This window comes from Somniosus microcephalus, chromosome 7, assembly GCF_052327205.1.
Source record: "Somniosus microcephalus isolate GS21.2 chromosome 7, FLI_Smic_1.0, whole genome shotgun sequence".
Lineage (NCBI taxonomy): Eukaryota > Metazoa > Chordata > Chondrichthyes > Squaliformes > Somniosidae > Somniosus > Somniosus microcephalus.
Window position 1 is genome coordinate 70,137,081 of NC_140993.1, and position 19,619 is coordinate 70,156,699.

Here is a 19,619-nt window from a genome sequence, read left to right on the forward strand (position 1 = left end):
CGGTCTTCCTCATAGGGATAATCATTAGCGGTGCCCTGGAGTGCTATGGACCTTGTTCAGGTATCACTATAAGGAGGATTCACTTGGTTCTGAGCTTTCATTGCAGAGCATGGTCATCTTGGATCAACCTTGGGCTCAAAGAAACCCTGCTTATCTTCATTCCTCCACACCCCCTAAGGAGGATAGTCACTAGATGATTGTCAAACAACTGGCAAACACAGGTCTGAGCCTGAACTAGATGGACAGCAGGTAACAGGAGCTCTTCATGAGCAGCATGGTGAGCAGCACAACTGACCATCTTCCTGAGCACACCATACCCCTTGAATAACAACAGAAAATGCTGGAAAAACTCAGCAGGTCAGGCAACATCCGTGGACAGAAATTTGAGTTGACGTTTCAGGTCGAACCCTTCTTCAAAACTGGAAAGAAAAGATGGATCGGAGGCAGGGCTGTGATCGGACAAAAGAATAAAATAAACAAAAGAAGTAAAAAAGAGACAATGAAAGGTGTTAGAAGCTAGACGAGATGGTAATAGGCTGAGATTGGGTGTAAAGTGTACTGGCAGGGCAAGGGATAGCTGCCAGGCGTGAGAGCGAAACAAAAGGAAAAGGGGTGGGGGGGAAAGGAGTGGAAAAATTACAAGAAAAAATGAAATAGGGGCCGAGGTTATGATCTGAAATTGTTGAACTCGATATTGAGTCCGGAAGGCTGCAGAGTGCCTAATCGGAAGGTTTCCCCTAAATGGAGGTGCGGAGCATCAACAGCAGCCGTTTTCTCATACCCAATTATGGTAGGTATCAACAACAACTTACATTTATATAGTGCCTTTAAGGCACTTCACAAGAGCGTTATCAAACAAAAGTTGACATGGAGCCACATTAGGAGATATTCAGACAGGTCACTAAAAGCTTGGTCAAAGAGGTAGGTTTTAAGGAGCGTCTTAAAGGAAAGTATCCTGTATGCCTTCTTAAAAAGGAAAAAAACACTTTCCTTCATTAGTCGAGGCATAAGAGCAGGAATGTTATGCTTGAACTGTATAAAACACTAGTTAGGTCACAGCTAGAGTACTGCGTACAGTTCTGGTCACCACATTACAGGAAAATATGATTGCATTAGAGAGGGTACACAGGAGATTCACGAGGATGTTGCCAGGACTGGAGAATTTTAGCTTTGAGGAACGATTAAATAGGCTGGGGTTGTTTTCTTTGGAGCAGAGGAGAGTAAGGGGAGACTTAATTGAGGTGTATAAAATTTTAAGAGGCCTAGATAGAATGAATAGGAAGGACCTATTTCCCTGAGCAGAGAGGTCAATAACCAGGGGGCATAGATTTAAAGTAATTGGTAGAAGGATTAAAGGGGAGTTAAGGAGAATTTTTTTCACCCAGAAGGTGGTAGGTGTAGTGTATGTACCTTTAAGAGAGAACTACTTTTACAGCTCCTGTATACTGTAGTACCGGCAGTGACCACACCTGTATATAAGCCTTGAGCATGCCTCTGTACCCCAGTCTTGAGACTACCCTACTCCAGTAAATACCTGTTGATTGTTAAGTTACAGCATCCGTGTGGTTATTGAAAAACATCATACTCTCAGAATCACGGATCTAACAGTGGCGACGAGTGTCGATTCGAACCTACCTGCAACTCTGCATTTCCCTTCGAGGATTCGCTCTGGGAGGGCGGTGGAAGAAAGTCGAGGCCAGAAACACGGGCGTCGACCATGAGCAACCACCCAGTCGTCCGGCAGAGAGTGAACATCGCAGGGGAGGCTGTGGAGAGCCGGGCTTGGTTCCCCAGCCACGACGATCAGCAATAGACTGACGACAGGTACAGCGCAGACCCTTCCCGGACTGCGGCGGCTGGAGCCGACCGACGGCGGAGAGAAAGCCGAGCAGCGTCGACGGGGTAAGACAGAGGGTGAAGCGCACAGGGCGCAGCCGGGGGTTGAAAACCGAGCGGCGCTGAGGAAAAACAAAACGGAGAGAGAGGGTAAAGCAACAGCCGGGTTCAGGACTGAGCGGCGGAAACGGGAAAGGCGAACAAAAAAAAAAAAAAACGCGCAGAGCACAGCCAGGGCTCAAGGGCTGAACAGTGTCCGTGGGGAGAAGAAGGGAGAGCGCGGGAGACGCCATTGAGCCATGGAGAAGAAGGAAGAGTGCGGGAGATGCTAATTTTAGAAGCCGCAGCGGAGAAGAAGGGCGAGCGCGGGAAGGAAGGAAAGCGCGGGAGATGCCATTTTGTGCCAGCGGAGAAGAAGGGGAAGCGCGGGAGATGCCATTTTTGACAGTTAAATCACACCCAGGGATGCAGAAGAGTGGCAGTATCTCTATGTTCGACAATGAAGTCGAAGATTGGGCGACATATGTGGAACGTATTGAGGTGTACTGCAGGGCGAATGAAGTGCCAGATGCTAGGAAAGCACTGGTTTTGTTAAATTCCATGGGTGCAAAAACTTATGGGTTACTGCGAAACCTAATAACCTCAGAGAAGCCTGTGAACAAGAATTTCGAAAGCATAGTAGAAATCCTACAGGACCACTTAAACCCCACACCGCTGCTGATAGCAGAACGATTTAAGTTCCATAAAAGGAACCAACACAAAGATGAAAGCAATGCTGAGTACCTAACGGAACTGTGCAAGTTATCGAAACACTGCCAGTTTGGAGCGGGACTAGCAGATACGTTAAGGGACAAGTTTGTGTGTGGGCTGCAAAGTGAAGGAACCCAGAAACGGCTTCTATCAGAAAAGGATCTTAAGCTGGACAAGGCTTTCAGTATGGCAGTATCACACGAAGCAGCCGCAAGGGGCGCTGCAGAGATACAACGGAGACCGCAAGAATATGGCACCAATGAAATGTCCTATGGAACAGGGAAGTGCTATCGCTGCGGCAGAACAACACATGACCAGAAGGATTGTTGGTTCAAGGACCAAGTGTGCAGACAGTGTGGAAAAGCAGGACACATAGCAAGAGTCTGCAGGTCTGGGAAGAAAACCAACAGTAAGAAATCTCCACAGGAGAAGTACAAAAAGGTACACCAGGTGATGGACAGTAGTTCAGACGAACAGAAAAGTGACACAGACTCCAGAAGCAAGGAGCTGGGTTGTCTGAAACTACATAAGGTAACCAAAATGGAGGATCACCAGACAATCTGGGTTACACTCAAGATAGATGGAGTCCAAGTGAAAATGGAATTGGACACAGGATCAGCCCTAACAAAGGGACTACAAGCGGCTATTTTCACATATACCCTTGAAAGCTACAGAGATTGTCTTGAAGACGTACACGGGGCAAAAAGTCTACCCCAAAGGAAAAATAAGGGTGAAAGTGATATATAAAGGCCAGGAAATACCTAAAATGGATATATATGTATTGCCAGATGGAGGACCACCACTGCTAGGACGTGAATGGATCCGGAAGATACAATTAGATTGGCATTCCATACAGGCACTGAAGGTTGAGGCCAAAAAGGATGATGACGTCACACCTGGACGACTGTCAAAAATGCTAACTGATGCAAAAGGAGTGTTCCAGGAGGGACTCGGAACACTAAAAGGCATAACAGCAATGATTAAAATAGAGGAAAATGCAAGCCCAAAGTTTCTTAAGGCCAGACCAGTGCCTTATGCGATCAGACCAGCTGTCGAAGCAGAGCTGGAAGGGTTGGAACGTTCAGGAGTACTGTCCAAAGTAGACTGGAGCGAGTGGGCTACACCCATCGTTCCTGTAATGAAGAGGTCGTTGAGTAATACGCCTGGGGAACCAAAGAAGGTCCGCATCTGTGGGGATTTTAAGGTGACAGTGAACCCAGTCCTTCACACGGTACAATATCCGCTTCCACGAATTGAGGATATTTTCGCCTCGCTATCTGGAGGTAAACGCTTCACCAAAATTGATCTAGCCCAGGCGTACTTGCAAATGGAGGTAGAAGAAGCCTCGAAACAATACCTTACGATTAACACTCATAAAGGTCTTTATCAATACGACCGGCTGGTGTTCAGGGTAGCATCGGCTCCGGCTATTTGGCAAAGGGCGATGGATCAAGTCCTGCAAGGGATTCCAGGGACCCAGTGTTATTTGGACGACATCCTGGTCACGGGCGAAAATGACAGTGATCACCTCGCTAACTTGGAGAAGGTGCTCACCAGATTAAAGGAATATGGGCTACGAGCTAATCACCATAAGTGCGAGTTTTTCCAGAAGCAGATCTCGTATTGTGGCCACGTCATCGATGAAGAGGGGTTACATAAGTCCCCTTAAAAGATTGAAGCAGTAGTCAAGGCTCCAGCACCGGAAAATGTGTCACAACTGAGGTCGTTCCTCGGGCTGGTAAACTACTACCATAAGTTCTTACCAAATTTGTCCATGGTATTACACCCACTGAACACCCTACTGCAAACAGGGGTACCATGGAAGTGGAATGACGAACGTAGACGAGCTTTCCAGAAGTGTAAAGAATTGATCACATCAAAAGAGGTGTTGGCCCATTTCAACCCAGCACTACCAATTCGTTTGGCATGTGATGCATCACCCTATGGTATTGGAGCGGTGCTGTCGCACAAATTCCCAGACGGGTTGGAGAGGCCAGTAGCCTTTGCGTCTCGGTCACTAACCTCAGCCAAGCGCAACTACGCCCAGATTGACAGGGAGGCCCTCAGCCTAGTATGGGGAGTAAAAAAATTCAACCACTATCTGCATGGGCAGAAGTTCACCTTGCTGACTGACCACCAACCACTTGTCTCCATCTTTAATCCTAAGAAGGGCGTTTCAGTAATGACGGCACAACGGTTACAAAGATGGTCCGTTTCTAGGGGTGAATCAATATGAAATAGAATATAAAGGCACGAAACAGCATGGAAACGCTGATGGGCTATCGCACCTGCCACTGCCTACTGTGGAGGAAGCACCAGCAGTGGACCCTATCGAGATATTTTATTCATCAATAATTGAACGATTGCCAGTAACGAACGCGGATGTAGAGAAGGAGACCCGCAATGATCCGACGCTGTCTCGGGTATATGATTTGACGGTGAGGGGATGGACAACACATGGCGACTCACTGTTGCCAGCATTCTCATCCAGAAGAGAACAGCTGTCAGTATGCCAGGGGACAGTGATGTGTGGATCCAGAGTGGTGATTCCACCCAAGTTAAGGGAGAGAGTGCTAAATGAGCTACATGAAGCTCATCTGGGGGGAGTGAAAATGAAAAGCCTTGCTAGGGCTTATGTGTGGTGGCCGGGAATCGATCAACAAATCGAAGACCTAACCAAGAGCTGCTCAGGATGCCAGAAGGTCCAAAATGCACCACCACATGCCCCTCTACACCCATGGGAGTGGCCCTCCTCTCCATGGCAACGGGTGCATATTGATTTTGCTGGTCCATTCATGGACTCAATGTTCTTAATAGCAGTGGATGCTCATTCAAAGTGGCCTGAGATGATAAAAATGTCCTCAACCACTACAGAGAAAACGATTGCAGTCCTACGGACCATATTTGCCAGAAACGGTTTGCCAGAGCAAATTTGCTCTGATAATGGACCACAGTTTGTGTCCGAAGAGTTTCAAAAATTTATGAGAAGGAATGGGGTAAGGCATTACACATCCGCCCCGTATCATCCAGCCACAAGTGGATTGGCTGAGAGGTTCGTACAATACTTTAAGAAGGCGATAAAGGCCATGTGCGACGGTGAAATTCCACTACAGCATAAGATGGACAATTTCTTATTAGCCTACCAAAACGCGACATATGCAGTTACCAACCAGGCCCCGGCCATGATGTTCTTAAACCGAAGGTTGAGATCTCGTCTGGACTTGCTTAGACCAAATGTGTGAAGAAATGTTGAGGATAAACAATTCCAGCACATCAATGAGAAGCCGACAAGGAGCTTCAATGTAGGACAACCAGTCTTGGCCCGTGACTACCGAACAGAGAAATGGCAACCCGGAATGATATGCACACGGCAGGGGCCATTAATGTACACAGTGGATGTCGGGGAGAACATTGTGAGATGCCCCGTTGATCAGATCTTAGCGTCACAGGAACGAGTTAACCCCATGTCTTGCGTACCTGGGGATGAACCCGACATACTGGTAGCATCTACCTCCGAACCAGCAACAGTGGAAACCGATGAACTAACCGATAAAAAGGGGTCAGAATCGCCCCTGCACCAAGAACAAGAACCTCAGGAAAGGTGCTATCCCGAAAGGATCAGGAAGCCGCCCCAAAGACTGAATCTATAAATGGACTATTGTTGTTTAATGTACATGTTAAAGTGTTAATTGTTATTTGAATATTATGGGTATTACTAATCTAAAAGGGGAGGAATTGTAGTGTATGTACCTTTAAGAGAGAACTACTTTTACAGCTCCTGTATACTGTAGTACCAGCAGTGACCACACCTGTATATAAGCCTTGAGCATGCCTCTGTACCCCAGTCTTGAGACTACCCTACTCCAGTAAATACCTGTTGATTGTTAAGTTACAGCATCCGTGTGGTTATTGAAAAACATCATACTCTCAGAATCACGGATCTAACAGTAGGGGTCTGGAAGTCACTGCCTGAAAGGGTGGTAGAGGCAGAAACCCTCAGCGCATTTAAAAAGTACTTGGATGTGCACCTGAAGAGCCGTAACCTACAGGGCTACGGACCAAGAGCTGGAAAGTAGGATGGGACTAATGGCCTCCTTGCTGTAGATTTCTATGATTTAAAGGAGGCGAGAGAGGTGGAGAGGTTTCAGGAGGGAATTATAGAGCTTATGGCGTGGAAATTGACATTATACTTAGCATGCTGGGTAGAATAAATTGGCCAAGTAAAAATAAGCTATCAAGGGGTTAAAAGAACAAACTTGCTTAGGTTGTAGCTAAAGCATAGAAGCAAATGTGTCACAATGTGTCAAGGACCAAGAGACCTTTCAAAATACCCACCCACATTGATGATGTGGTAACAGCTGTATTGACTCACTAACACAAGGGAGGCATAAGGCTATAGAATAGATAAACTATTAATGATTGTCACTAGACAAAGAAGCAAAACTATTGAGTAAGCTGATCATTTTGGTAACAAGATTCAGACATGAGTAAGCTGATCATTTTGGTAACAAGATTCAGACAGAACTTAACAGGATATATGATTAAATAACCTTGTCTAGATATTTCTGTCCTGCTGACCTTTTGATTGTCCTTGTGCAAACTCTTAATTTGTTCAAAATGATACAATGCCATTACACGTGATATATGGAACACTTGCTTGTTTGAGTGTATAAATATGCTGCATTCGCTGATGTTCTTTGGAGTTGTTGGCCTAGCCTTTGTCCAGGTAGCTCTCCCCTTGTGCAAGTAAAAATAAACTAACAATCTGACGGTACTGCTTGTTTTTTAGAGTCTTACTCGGAGTCAAGATTCCGACAATGGCCAAGGCAGCTGAAGGCATGGCCGCCAATGGGGGAGCGATGAAAATTGGGGATACACAAGAGGCCAGAATTGGAGGAAGAGGGAATCTAGCCTTGGATATCAAACCCTGAATATGCGTGCAAATTTTAATTACACCTGACCTCCAGATAATGCCGGCTACAATTGTCCCAAAGCTCAACATTTTTTCATTGGCTATATGAACTGCATCTGCTTTCAACATGGTGGAAGGACCAGACTTCTGATCAGGATGATCCTACCTTGTTTAATCGCCTGATATAATAGGAGGAGTAGTAGGCTGGAAAGGAGCAAAAGTCCATGGAATCTACTAAATGCCTGATTGTGGCACTAATGTTGTTGTTAAGTCCTCAAGCCTTCAATTATGCTTTCACTCATTTTGTCTCACATTATTCTTTATTTCCTGGGCTATTCATTGATGTTTTTCTTTATAACTTAGCCACATAGTCCAACTTCTGTCGACTTGACTCACATTGTTTCGCTATTATGGAGTAGATTATAAGTCAAGGTATTCTATCTTGAGTGGATCCACATGTCAGAGACTATATAGAGGCCAGAACTTTATTTTAATTTCTCAAGTTTATTTTCATTCGTTCATGGGATGTGTGTGTTGCTGGCAAGGCCAACATTTATTGCCTATCCCTAATTGCCCTTGAGAAGAGGGTGGTGAGCCGCCTTCTTGAACTGCTGCAGTACATGTAGTGAAGGTACTCCCACAGTGCTGTTAGGTAGGAAGTTACAGGATTTTGACCCAGCGATGATGAAGGAACGGCGATATACTTCCAAGTCAGGATGGTGTGTAACTTGGAGGGGAACTTGGAGGTGGTGGTGCTCCTATGTGCCTGCTGCCCTTGTCCTTCTAGGTGGAAGAGGTTGCGGGTTTGGGTGGTGCTGCTGAAGCCGCCTTGGCGAGTTGCTGCAGTGCATCTTGTAGATGGTACACACTGCAGCCACAGTACGCCGGTGGTGGATGGGGTGCCAATCAAGCAGGCTGCTTTGTCCTGGATGGTGTCGAGCTTCTGGAGTGTTGGAGCTGCACTCATCAAGGCAAGTGGAGAGTATTCCATCACACTCCTTACTTGTGCCTTGTAGATGGTAGAAAGGCTTTGGGGAGTCAGGAGGTGAGACACTCGCCACAGAATACCTAGCCTCTGACCTGCTCTTGTTGCCACAGTATTTATGTTGCCGGTCCAATTAAGTTTCTGGTTAATGGTGACCCCTAGGATGGTGATGGTAATGCCATTGAATGTCAAGGGCAGGTGTTTAGACTGTCGCTTGTTGGAGATAGTCATTGCGTGGCACTTCTGTGGCGCAAATGTTACCTGTCACTTATCAGCCCAAGCCTGAACGTCATCCAGGTCTTGTTGCATGCGGGCATGGATTGCTTTATTATCTGTGGAGTTGCGAATGGCGCCGAACACTGTGCAGTCATCAGTGAACATCCCCATTTCTGACCTTATGTTGGATGGAAGGTCATTGATGAAGCAGCTGAAGATGGTTGGGCCTAGGACACTGCCCTGAGGAACTCCTACAGTGATGTCCTGGGGCTGTGATGATTGACCTTCAACCACCACAACCATCTTCCTTTGTGCTAGGTATGACTCCAGCCAGTGGAGCGTTTTCTCCTTGATTCCCATTAACTTCAGTTTTACTAGGGCTCCTTGATACCAAACTCGGTCAAATGCTGCCTTGATGTCAAGGGCAGTCACTCTCACCTATGCCATGCATCATCCTTGGCTGGTAGTACAAGCCAAATTTCATGCAAGAGTGAAACTGTGAATGGGCCGCACACATTAAAAAAATTAGAGGGAACATTGTACGGGATACTTTCTTTTATTAGCTGAGGGATAGAATAGAAGAGCAAGGAGGTTATGTTTGAACTATATAAAATACCTAGTTAGGCCACAGCTAGAGTACTGCGTACAGTTCTGGTCCCCACATTACAGGAAAGATGCGATTGCACTAGAGAGGGTACAGAGGAGATTTGAGGATTTTTACCAGGCTGGGGCTGTTTTCTTTGGAACAGAGGAGGCTGAGGGGAGACTTAATTGAGGTGTATAAAATTATGAGGGGCCTAGATAGAGTGGATAGGAAGGACCTATTTCCCCTAGCAGAGAGGTCAATAACCAGGGGGCATAGATTTAAAGTAATTGGTAGAAGGATTAGAGGAGAGTTGAGGTGACATTTTTTCACCCAGAAGGTGGTGGGGGTCTGCAACTCTCTGCCTGAAAGGGTGGTAGAGGCAGAAACCCTCAGCACATTTAAAAAGTACGCGGCTATGCACTTGAAGTGTCGTAACCTACAAGGCTACGGACCAAGAGCTGGAAGGTGGGATTAGGCTGGATAGTTCTTTTTCGGCCGGCACCGACACGATGGGCCAAATGGCCCCCTAGTGTGATTCTATAAATGGAAATGAAAATCGGACGGGGTGCATAATGGGCAGCCGATCTGCTACCACCCATTTTCCACCACTGCCGAAAGTTAAAGTCAGCAGCAATGTTTGCAACACATCCTTCACGAATCACCAAAATGAAATGGTAATAGAAAATGTGGGGTGGGGGGGAGGAGGAATAGATCTGATATTCACATTATAGCAAGAGACATTGCAAATATGAAGTAAACATTTTTTCCCACAATACAAATTTAGTGCAATTCTATCCATGGCATATTGTTTGCATACTTCCTTATATATTGCTAAAAAAAAAACACCTTTATTACTGTGATAGTCACTCGATGCAATGTACCTTTACCTTCTAAAGCACTGTCATTTTATATGATGTTTTCACCTAGGTCTCAGTGCATCTACCGCTTTATGGTTTGAAAAGTAATTAAAAAAACTATCAGGTTATATATTTTGAGGAGTAATTCAATCTCACAGATCTGCAGGTATTAACAAACTACTTAAGCTCTCAGAAATGTGAATGGTGATGTAGTACTCAGCACGTGTGCAGATATTAACTGCAACAAGATTGCATTTGGTTTTGATGTCTCCACAAGTACAAATAACTCAGGTATTTGCTGCCTAGGCTTACACTTGAAGAATGGACATAGAGTCAGAGTTACACAGCACAGAAAGAGGCCCTTCGGCCCATTGTGTCCACGTCTATTCTAATCCCATTTTCCAGCACTTGGTCCAAAGCCTTGTTTGCTATGGCATTTCAAGTGCTCATCTAAATGCTTCTCGAATGTTGAGGGTTCCTGCCTCTACCACCCTTTCAGGCAGTGAGTTCCAGATTCCAACCACCCTCTGGGTGAAAAAGTTTTTCCTCAAATCCCCTCTAAACCTCCTGCCCCTAACCTTGAAACTATGCCCTCTGGTTATTGACCCCTCAACTAAGGGGAAAAGTTCCTTTCTATCTACCCTATCTGTGCCCCTCATAATTTTGTACACCTCAATCAGGTCCCCCCTCAGCCTTCTCTGCTCTAAGGAAAACAACCCCAGCCTGTCCAGTCTCTCTTCATAGCTGAAGCGCTCCAGCCCAGGTAACATCCTGGTGAATCTCCTCTGCACCCTCTCCAATGCAATCACATCCTTCCTATAGTGTGGCGACCAGAACTGCATACAGTATTCCAGCTGTGGCCTAACTAGCGCTTTGTACAGCTCCATCATAACCTCCCTGCTCTTATATTCTATGCCTCAGCTAATGAAGGCAAGTATCTCATATGCCTTTTTAACCACCTTATCTACCTGTCCTGCTGCCTTCAGGGATCTATATACATGCACACCAAGGTCCCTCTGATCCTCTGACCTTCCATGGGTCCTACCATTCATTGTGTATTCCCTTGCCTTGTTAGTCCTCCCAAAATGCATCACCTCACACTTTTCAGGGTTAAATTCCATTTGCCACTGTTCTGCCCATCCCGTCTATATCATCCTGTAGCCCAAGGCTTCCCTCCTCGCTATTTACCACTCCACCAATTTTCGTATTATCTGCGAACTTACTGATCATACCTTCTACATTCATATCTAAATCATTCATGTACACTACAAACGGCAAAGGACCCAGCACCGATCCCTGCGGTACATCACTGGACACAGGCTTCCAGTCACAAAAACAACCTTCGACCATCACCCTCTGACTCCTGCCACTAAGCCAATTTTGGATCCAATGTGCAAAATTGCCCTGGATCCCATGGGCTCTTACCTTCTTGACCAGTCTCCCATGCGGGACTTTGTCAAAAGCCTTACTGAAGTCTATGTAGACTACATCAACTGTTGGTGAGATCTTGGAGAGCCGCTGATGCATATGGAACCATAATCCAACACAAATCAGTTGGGCTGATTTTAACTCGGGTGGGTGGAAAGCAGCCTTAAAAATCAGAGTTCTGCACTTACCACCCCATTCCTGCTCTGATCCCACCTATTACCATTTTTACAAGGACGGTCCACCTGAATCAATTAAATTATGTAAATTGAGGTCCTGTGACATAAATAGGGCCCCGATTGCAATTTTGAGGTACAAACAGACAGAGCGATGCAATGTACACTTCTCCCATCGCTCACCTATTCTCTGCTAGTAGTTAAAATCAGTCCTAGCATCTTCAGGAAAGGAGAAGGAAAGTGGGAAGCAAACTGAAATTTTTTTTTGATAAATTGTGCAATTTATTATCCTAAATGTGAATTTTAAAAGATTTCAGAACATCTCTCTGTAATGGTAATGTAATGTTTATTCAGTTCCCATTGGATTTGGAGCTGGTTGGTGCTTTGTTTCTGAATTTGAAGTGTTTTGCCTGTGATTCATACTCAAAAATGCAAAACTGCCACAAATAGATTTGAACAAAACACTGTCAGGGCAGAATGAATCTATATTTAAGACTGTTCTGTTACTTTGTCCAGTTAGTACACTGACAAAATGTCAAATAAAAACAGAAAATGCTGGAAATACTCAGCCGGTCAGGCAGCATCTGCGGAGAGAGAAACAGAGTTAACGTTTCAGGTTGATGGCCTTTCGTCAGAACTGCTGACAATATGTCACTTTCTAAAAATGGAATGCATACAAAGCAGAGAATATATTAAATACCTTCGAGTTATAAGCATTTTTTATGGTTTTTTAAAACTCTGCTCATGAATTTAAATGATATACTGGGGGCCTGCAACGTTTTGCAACAGATGTCAATACCGAGCACTCCTTGGTTAGAAATAACTCCAGTTAGATACACAATGAAGCTCTTTCCACAACATTGCAACAATATGCTTGAAGCCTAAATTCAGATGGGAAAACATCTCTACTGCAGCAGTGTGATATTTCCCTTTCTTACCATCCTTTTGGCTTCTTAGTGGAACTGTCAATTTAGTACCAAAATATGGACAGTTTAGGAGGGCTTTGCCAGTGTTGCTGTTAACAACCTTACAACAAAATGATCCATAATGGTTTAAAAAAAGTCAGTTTAATAATAAAAAGAAACAAACTTGATCCAGGAAGCCTTTACAACTACGTAAAGATCTGTTTAATAAACAGATTAAGCCTATTGAAAGATGTAATGTGATCTTCTACCTATAGTGGTGTCCTGCACTATGGGCCTTGGCCCTTCACCTAGGTTTCGTAATTTTTTTTAAATGGCTGTCAGTGAGGATATCCTTTTCACTTCTCCCTAATAAAGACCCCTTGCACCACCATCTGCAACTAGTGGAGGCACAAGTAATTCAGATGTGGCAGTTTTTAAACTCATTGTATAATTATAATTCCTATTATGATCAAATATGTTGTTTCAGAGAATGAGTGGGTCATTAGCATACTGTTTTGCATGTTAAACATTTTGCATACCTGTTCAGACTACTTCAACTGTAATTGCAATAAATTGGATGCAAACAGGTGCAGCAAAATTTGATAGTCCAATGATACATTTCTACACATGACTGACCTACTTGGAGCCATTGCTCTGGAGATTATTCTAATTATACTGAAAGTACAGACTACTAACTATGTCTGCAGTGCTCTATGTCAGTGGAGTTTTCAATAAGATTTTTAAAAGTTGATAATCTCTTAACTTTTATTTTGTGCTATAGATAGAACCTGCTATCTAAAATTTGTGAGATTAAAGATTAACCAACCCAATACTCCAATGGCTCAGCTGGTGCTGCTTATTAGGTGTCAACATAATATGAAACACGCCAATGAGGCCTGGTCAGCTGATGGAGGCATACAATAATATTTATCTGTGGGGGAACCACATGCAATGGACTTGCATTTTTGACACCAGTTTTTACAACATTGAATTAACATGTTGCCAGCTTTCACAATAGTGCGATGTGATTATAAAGATGAAGTTAATCATGCAATTTCATTGTTTCTTATTGCTTTTAATACCAGGAAACTGATTAACTAATTGCAACTTCACCATAGCAGAAGCTGACAATCAACATTCTATTAGATCATGGCTGATTTGTACCTCAATTCCATTTACCTGCCTTTGAGAAGTAGATGACTAATTTCAAAAACTTTTACACTGCAAATTGGAGTACTATAAAATTGAAAATGATCCTAGATGCTGATTTTGTTATTCAATTCTGAATATAATCATGATTTATGGAGAATTAATAGTATAAATGTAGTTGTAGCTCCCCATTAGCTGTGATTATAACTCTGTTATATCATATTACAAAGCTTTATTAACCATACAAAATGATTAGATGCTTAAGAAAATTATGTCTGCTTTCCATTCCCCCATGTAGTCTGCCCTAACCAGCACCCAACAGCAGCTGCTGTTTTTGAATTAATAGTTTTACACTTAAAAGGAAAAGAATGTTAAACATCACACGTTTGACCAATGTTTCTGCAGTATAGTGACAACACTCATCAGAGCCATTCCCTTATTGACACATTCTATTATAGACCTTCCTCAAATAGCTTAGAGCAGATGCAAATGTTGGAATTCTGAAAATCTTTAGAGCAACACATTAAATTAGGATAAAGTTTTACATGCACGTTACACTCTGGTACACTACCACACTCAAACACAACTACAAATTTAAATTTTTCAGACATGCTGAAAAAGGCAATTCTTTATTTTTCTGTCATTTCAGTGCAGTTTGGAGAGCACTCAACATTTTTTTTGTCATCTGCTATTTATAATGTCATCTTTGGGATGGGGGGGGGGGGGGGGGGAGGACAGGTGTATTCTGTACTATTAGAGGCCTCGAGAGTAGGAATACAGCAAGAAATATAGCAACCATAGACAATGGTTTTTAATTGTCTCTATGGATTCCTCTCTCCCAGATCACAAATAGACTCAGTAATATCTGCCCCGGGCTACACCCTGTGGTTGTGCCAGCTAATATTAAAAGTAAATAAATATGGTCCAATTGTTCTTTGATCAGCTATGTCACAAATTCAGCTTTGGTGTTCAATATAATCTAGTCACATGGTTAGATGGTGTTGAAGCCACAAAGGCAGTTTGATATAAACACTTGTTCAGATATGTGCTACTCTGCAGCATCCCACTTGTTACTTAAACTACTCTTATCGCTAAACATGGCATCAACACCCCTCAGATCTAGTCTCATTATACTCAGTTAACAAACAGATGCTGCTACATATATAGAAACAGTAAGAGACAGTAAGAGAAGATTGATACAGGAGGAGAAAATTGGTGAGGAAAAAAGGCAGAGCCATCTGTACTCCTGCTTTTCGAGGCCTATGGCTGTGGGTGGGACATTTTGCTCCAGTATCTTTAGCATTTGTCAACCAAGGACAGGAGCTGGTTCCAAACCCAGCCTCTGGCAATTATACATTTTCTGTATCAAGCTGGCACCAGGCATAATTCGCATCCATCAAGACAGATGGGTTCAAATTGCAACCTCATCCAACCATCAATCTGCCTCCCATTGAAGATATTCATTCATCTGATACAATCCTCTCTGAAAACAAACTGTTGAGTACTCGGATCTAAATTTGGAAACTTCTGGCAAATCTATTAGTAACTCCGTATTAGATAATTTGAGAAGTCATATTTCTGCAAAGATCACGTTTAAAAAAAAAAAAAAAAAATCTCTAGGTCACTACAAAATAGGAATTGAATTTTCAATTTTAGTGAATGGAGTGAAAGTTTAAGCAGCATCAATGTCTCGCGTCAGATGCACAACTTGGGTGCGGTGTCCGATTGTTGCTTCGAGCTATGTAATTCCCACTATAAAATGCCAATTACATATCTCTCTACTATGTCAAGATGCACTCTTCTGGAAAAGCAACATTTGGCCAGTCAGAACGCTAAACTCTATGGAGTGTCGCCTTGGTTCAGTGGTTACACTCTTACTGCAGGGTCAAAAAGTTGGGAGGTCCAACACTGCCCCCTCGTCCCCCACCACCCCAACTCCTTAGAATTTGAGCATGTAAAGTTCAGCTAACATACAAGTGCATTGCTAAAGGAGTGCTGCACTTTTAGAAATGCTGTAATTTTATGAGATGTTAAAGCAAGACCGTCTGCCAGTTCAGTCGGTGTAAAAGATCCCCAGACACTTTTTCTAAAGAACCATAGAAGTTTACAGCACTGAAGGGTACTTGACCTATCATGTCTGTCAGCTTTTGCCAGCTGTAGTGTAGTGGAAAGGAAAAGCAACCAACCAATCTGCTACACCCACCACCCCCTCCCCCCACTGTTTTACACCCCTGCCGCTGTTGAAAGTTCCACCATAATGTCATATATGCTATTCAGTTCACCAAGCTATCACATTTGATGTTAAAATGGTTGTGATGAAACTGCTAATTCAAATGTTTATTGGCGGTAATTTGTATAACGATTCAATGAAACTTTGGACAACAGTTCAGAAGCAAAAGTGAAGTATCAAATTTCTCCTCTTTGTATATTTTATATTCCTCCTGCTTTGCCATCTTCCCTACCCTCAAGCTAACGACATTGCTTTACATTCATGCACGTCAGGCAACACTTCATTCTTGCATCATTTCTGCCATTTAACCATCTCCTATTTGGCATGCAAGCACTTTATAGGCCATGTTTTCCTTGTGTGGTTATTTTATTTAATCTCCTATTGCCTTCCTCTTGGTCTGTTCTTGTTAAATGCAGTCATATCTATAACTTTCAGCTGGGAGGAAGGACCCATACCCAAAATATCTTGTCTGCTCTCCCCACAGATGCTGCCTGACCTGCTGTTTCCAGCACTTTGTTTTTGTTTCTGAATTTGATCGATTTGCAGATGCAAATTCTTTAAGGGTAGGATAATTTGCAGTATTGTGTCATTATGAGTGGCCATTTAAAATTTTCATGTTGCATTGTGCTTAATATAATTGCTCAGATAAAAAGCTTTGATTTGCCTCAGTTACATCCCCGTTAGGGGAGCTACAACTGAATTGGCTCTTTAATTGTTATCTCAACAGCTGCTCCAGGTTATCTCAAGGCCAGAAAAATAAAAGGCAATAAATAGGCTTAGTGCTCTTTTTGCTTTTTTGTAAAGAATGTGTAAGACAGACAAATCACAACAAAAGTGTGATGACTGGATCTTGAAATGTTTCTATAAATGGATTTATAGGCAATACTAGGATTCAGAAAGACGTCAATGATTTACATTTAACTGCATTTATTTTACAACACTGCCACTACAGACATGCCCGAAGCAATCAGCAGCCCTCTTTAAACATCCAAGATGTTTTACATCTTGTCGGCAAACATACAGGATGCTGCATATCACCATCTTTTCCTCTCTGGAGGCAGACTAAGTGATCACTCATCTATACAGGCCCACAATGTGTTTCTGCATGGCCTTCACCATTGCAGACCTTCATCTGCTCCTTCCAGGAAAGGTTCTAGTCACAAAATGCACAAAGAATCATAGAATGCTACTGCACAAAAAAAGTAATTTGACCCATCAAGTCTGCACTGGTGTATTTTTCCACAAGCAACCTCCCATTTAGTCCTCTTTTTCAAGCAACTATTTAATTCCCCTTTAAAATAATTTCTGCACACTGCTTCAATGGTTTGTGGCAGAGAATTCCAAATTCTAATCACTCTCTATGTACAGGATGTTTTTATGTAACCCCTTTCATTTTTTTTTTGCAATTATCCTAAATTGCATGAGCCCCAAACCCAGAAGTGCAAGGCTACCTCCAGCCCTTGAGGCCTGCACTGAACAGCAGCAGCCGGCCACCATACTTGCTCCTCCTACTTATGGAATGTGGACATACCTGTAATTGCTTTCCTTTGACATCCTGAATTGTAAACAAATTTAGAGTACCAGGAGGTGAAACACTATGTAGAATTGCTTCAAATAGAAGTGGATCTGCAATCTAAATGTATTAGATTATGGGAAGTTGGTTTATATGTTGCCTCAACTATTTACAATCTACATTAATAACTTGATGAAGGGACAGAGTGTAATGTAGCCAAGTTTGCAGATGATACAAAGATGGGTGGGAAAGCAAGTTGTGCAGAGGACTCGGAATCTGCAAAGGGATATTGACAGGCTAAGTGAGTGGGCAAACATTTGGCAGATGGGAGTTTAATGTGGGAACGTGCGAGGTTATACACTTTGGCAGGGAAAATAAAAAAGCAAATTTTTTTTTTTTTATAAATGGGAGATTACAAAATGCTACAGTTCAAAAGGGACCTGGGGGTCCTTGTGCATGAAACACACAAAGTTAGCATGCAGGTACAGCAAGTAATCAAAAAGGCAAATGGAATGTTGCCCTTTATTTCAAGGAGGTTGGAGTATAAAAACAGAAGTCCTGCTACAACTGTACAAGGTATTGGTGAGACCACACCTTGAGTACTGCATACAGTTTTGGTCTCCTTATTTAAGGAAGGATATACTTGCATTGGAGGCAGTTCAGAGACGATTCACTAGGTTAATTCCAGAGATGAGAGGGTTGACTTATGAGGAAAGGTTGAGCAGGCTGGGCCTATACTCTTTGGAATTTAGAAGAATGAGAGGTCATCTTATTGAAACATAAAAGATACTGAGGGGGGGGCTCGACAAGGTAGATGCAGAGAGGATGTTTCCCCTCGTGGGGAAATCTAGAACTCGGGGGCACAGTTTTAGAATGGAGACGAGGAATTTCTTCTCTGAGGGTCGTAAATCTGTGGAATTCTCTGCCCGAGAGCTGTGGAGGCTGGGTATTTAAATACATTTAAGGTGGGGATAGGCAGATTTTTGAAAGATAAGGGAGTGAAGGGTTATGGGGAGCAGGCGGGGAAGTGGTTTTGAGCTCAAGATCAGCCATGATCCTATTGAATGGCGGAGCAGGCTCAAGGGGCCAAGTGGCCTATTCCTGCTCCTATTTCTTATGTTCGTATTCAGCTGAATGCTACTGACTATCAGCAATGAACAGAGGTCATACAGATCATTCTGTGAATATGTGCCTATTTTAGGGGTGAAGAGGTTTATTTTCCATTTCTAATGTCAAGCCAGACCATGCATCATACCTTCATTATGGGCTGGCAAACAGATCTGCTCTCTGGCTACTGCACCAAGGCTCTTGAGCAACCAAATAGCGAGTAAGGAGGGCGATTCACCACCTACCTTTGAAGAAAATCATCTAGCATCCACCCTCCTGAATAACTTGCATATAGGCAACTGTGGCAGTGTTGAAAAACCAATTCCCAATACCACTGAAGTGATGTTTCTATCTTACTCGAAGATGCCCAGTCAAAATCTGATCCAAAATGTTAAAATTAAATCTTTTCTGCAAAATCAAATATTCAGTGAGGAAAGCAATGACACTAAAGTGAACAAACCTTTTCAGCAGAAAGACAGATCCAAGGTCCATTGATTTCTATTATATTCCAGGTGTTTGATAGTTCAATTTTGACTTTTGCATCCTCACATACTGAACATTGTATACAAGGGCGCCACGGTTTGAAATGTTTATATTTCTTATTTGGGCAGAACGTAAAGCCGACTAGTAAACAGAGGCAGCCCTTTTTAATTCTACTAGAATCATGCCAGTTTTGAAAGGAAATAAATTGATGAAGCAAATCTGGCAGTTATTGAAATAATGTTAAATTGAATACAGTGGAAAGCCACCTTGAATTCCACACGAGGAACTGAGTTTTCAACCAGAAGTACGTACAAGACACAGTGAATAAGTATGATGCGAATAATGTTTGTTGTTGCACATCATAAAATGTATTGAATTTAAAAGATTTTCCTTTACCCAAAGGAACCCTCCACACAAGTACATCAATTAATTTAAATGATCAGGGCCATCCTGAAAAACAAATTCCCAGGTATGACAATCTACTATATT

General features: G+C 43.0%; 1 protein-coding gene across 1 annotated transcript in view; it reads right to left on the reverse strand.

Annotated features, from left to right (window-relative positions):
- Positions 1 to 7,426, reverse strand: part of LOC147114702 (histone-lysine N-methyltransferase SETD2-like) — a 27,081-nt gene extending 19,655 nt beyond the window's left edge. The window contains exon 1 of the mRNA XM_085993939.1: positions 7,384 to 7,426. Within this exon, the coding sequence (XP_085850065.1) occupies positions 7,384 to 7,426 (43 nt within the window). The remainder of the gene's footprint in view (positions 1 to 7,383) is intronic.
- Between the last annotated feature and the right edge of the window lie 12,193 nt (positions 7,427 to 19,619).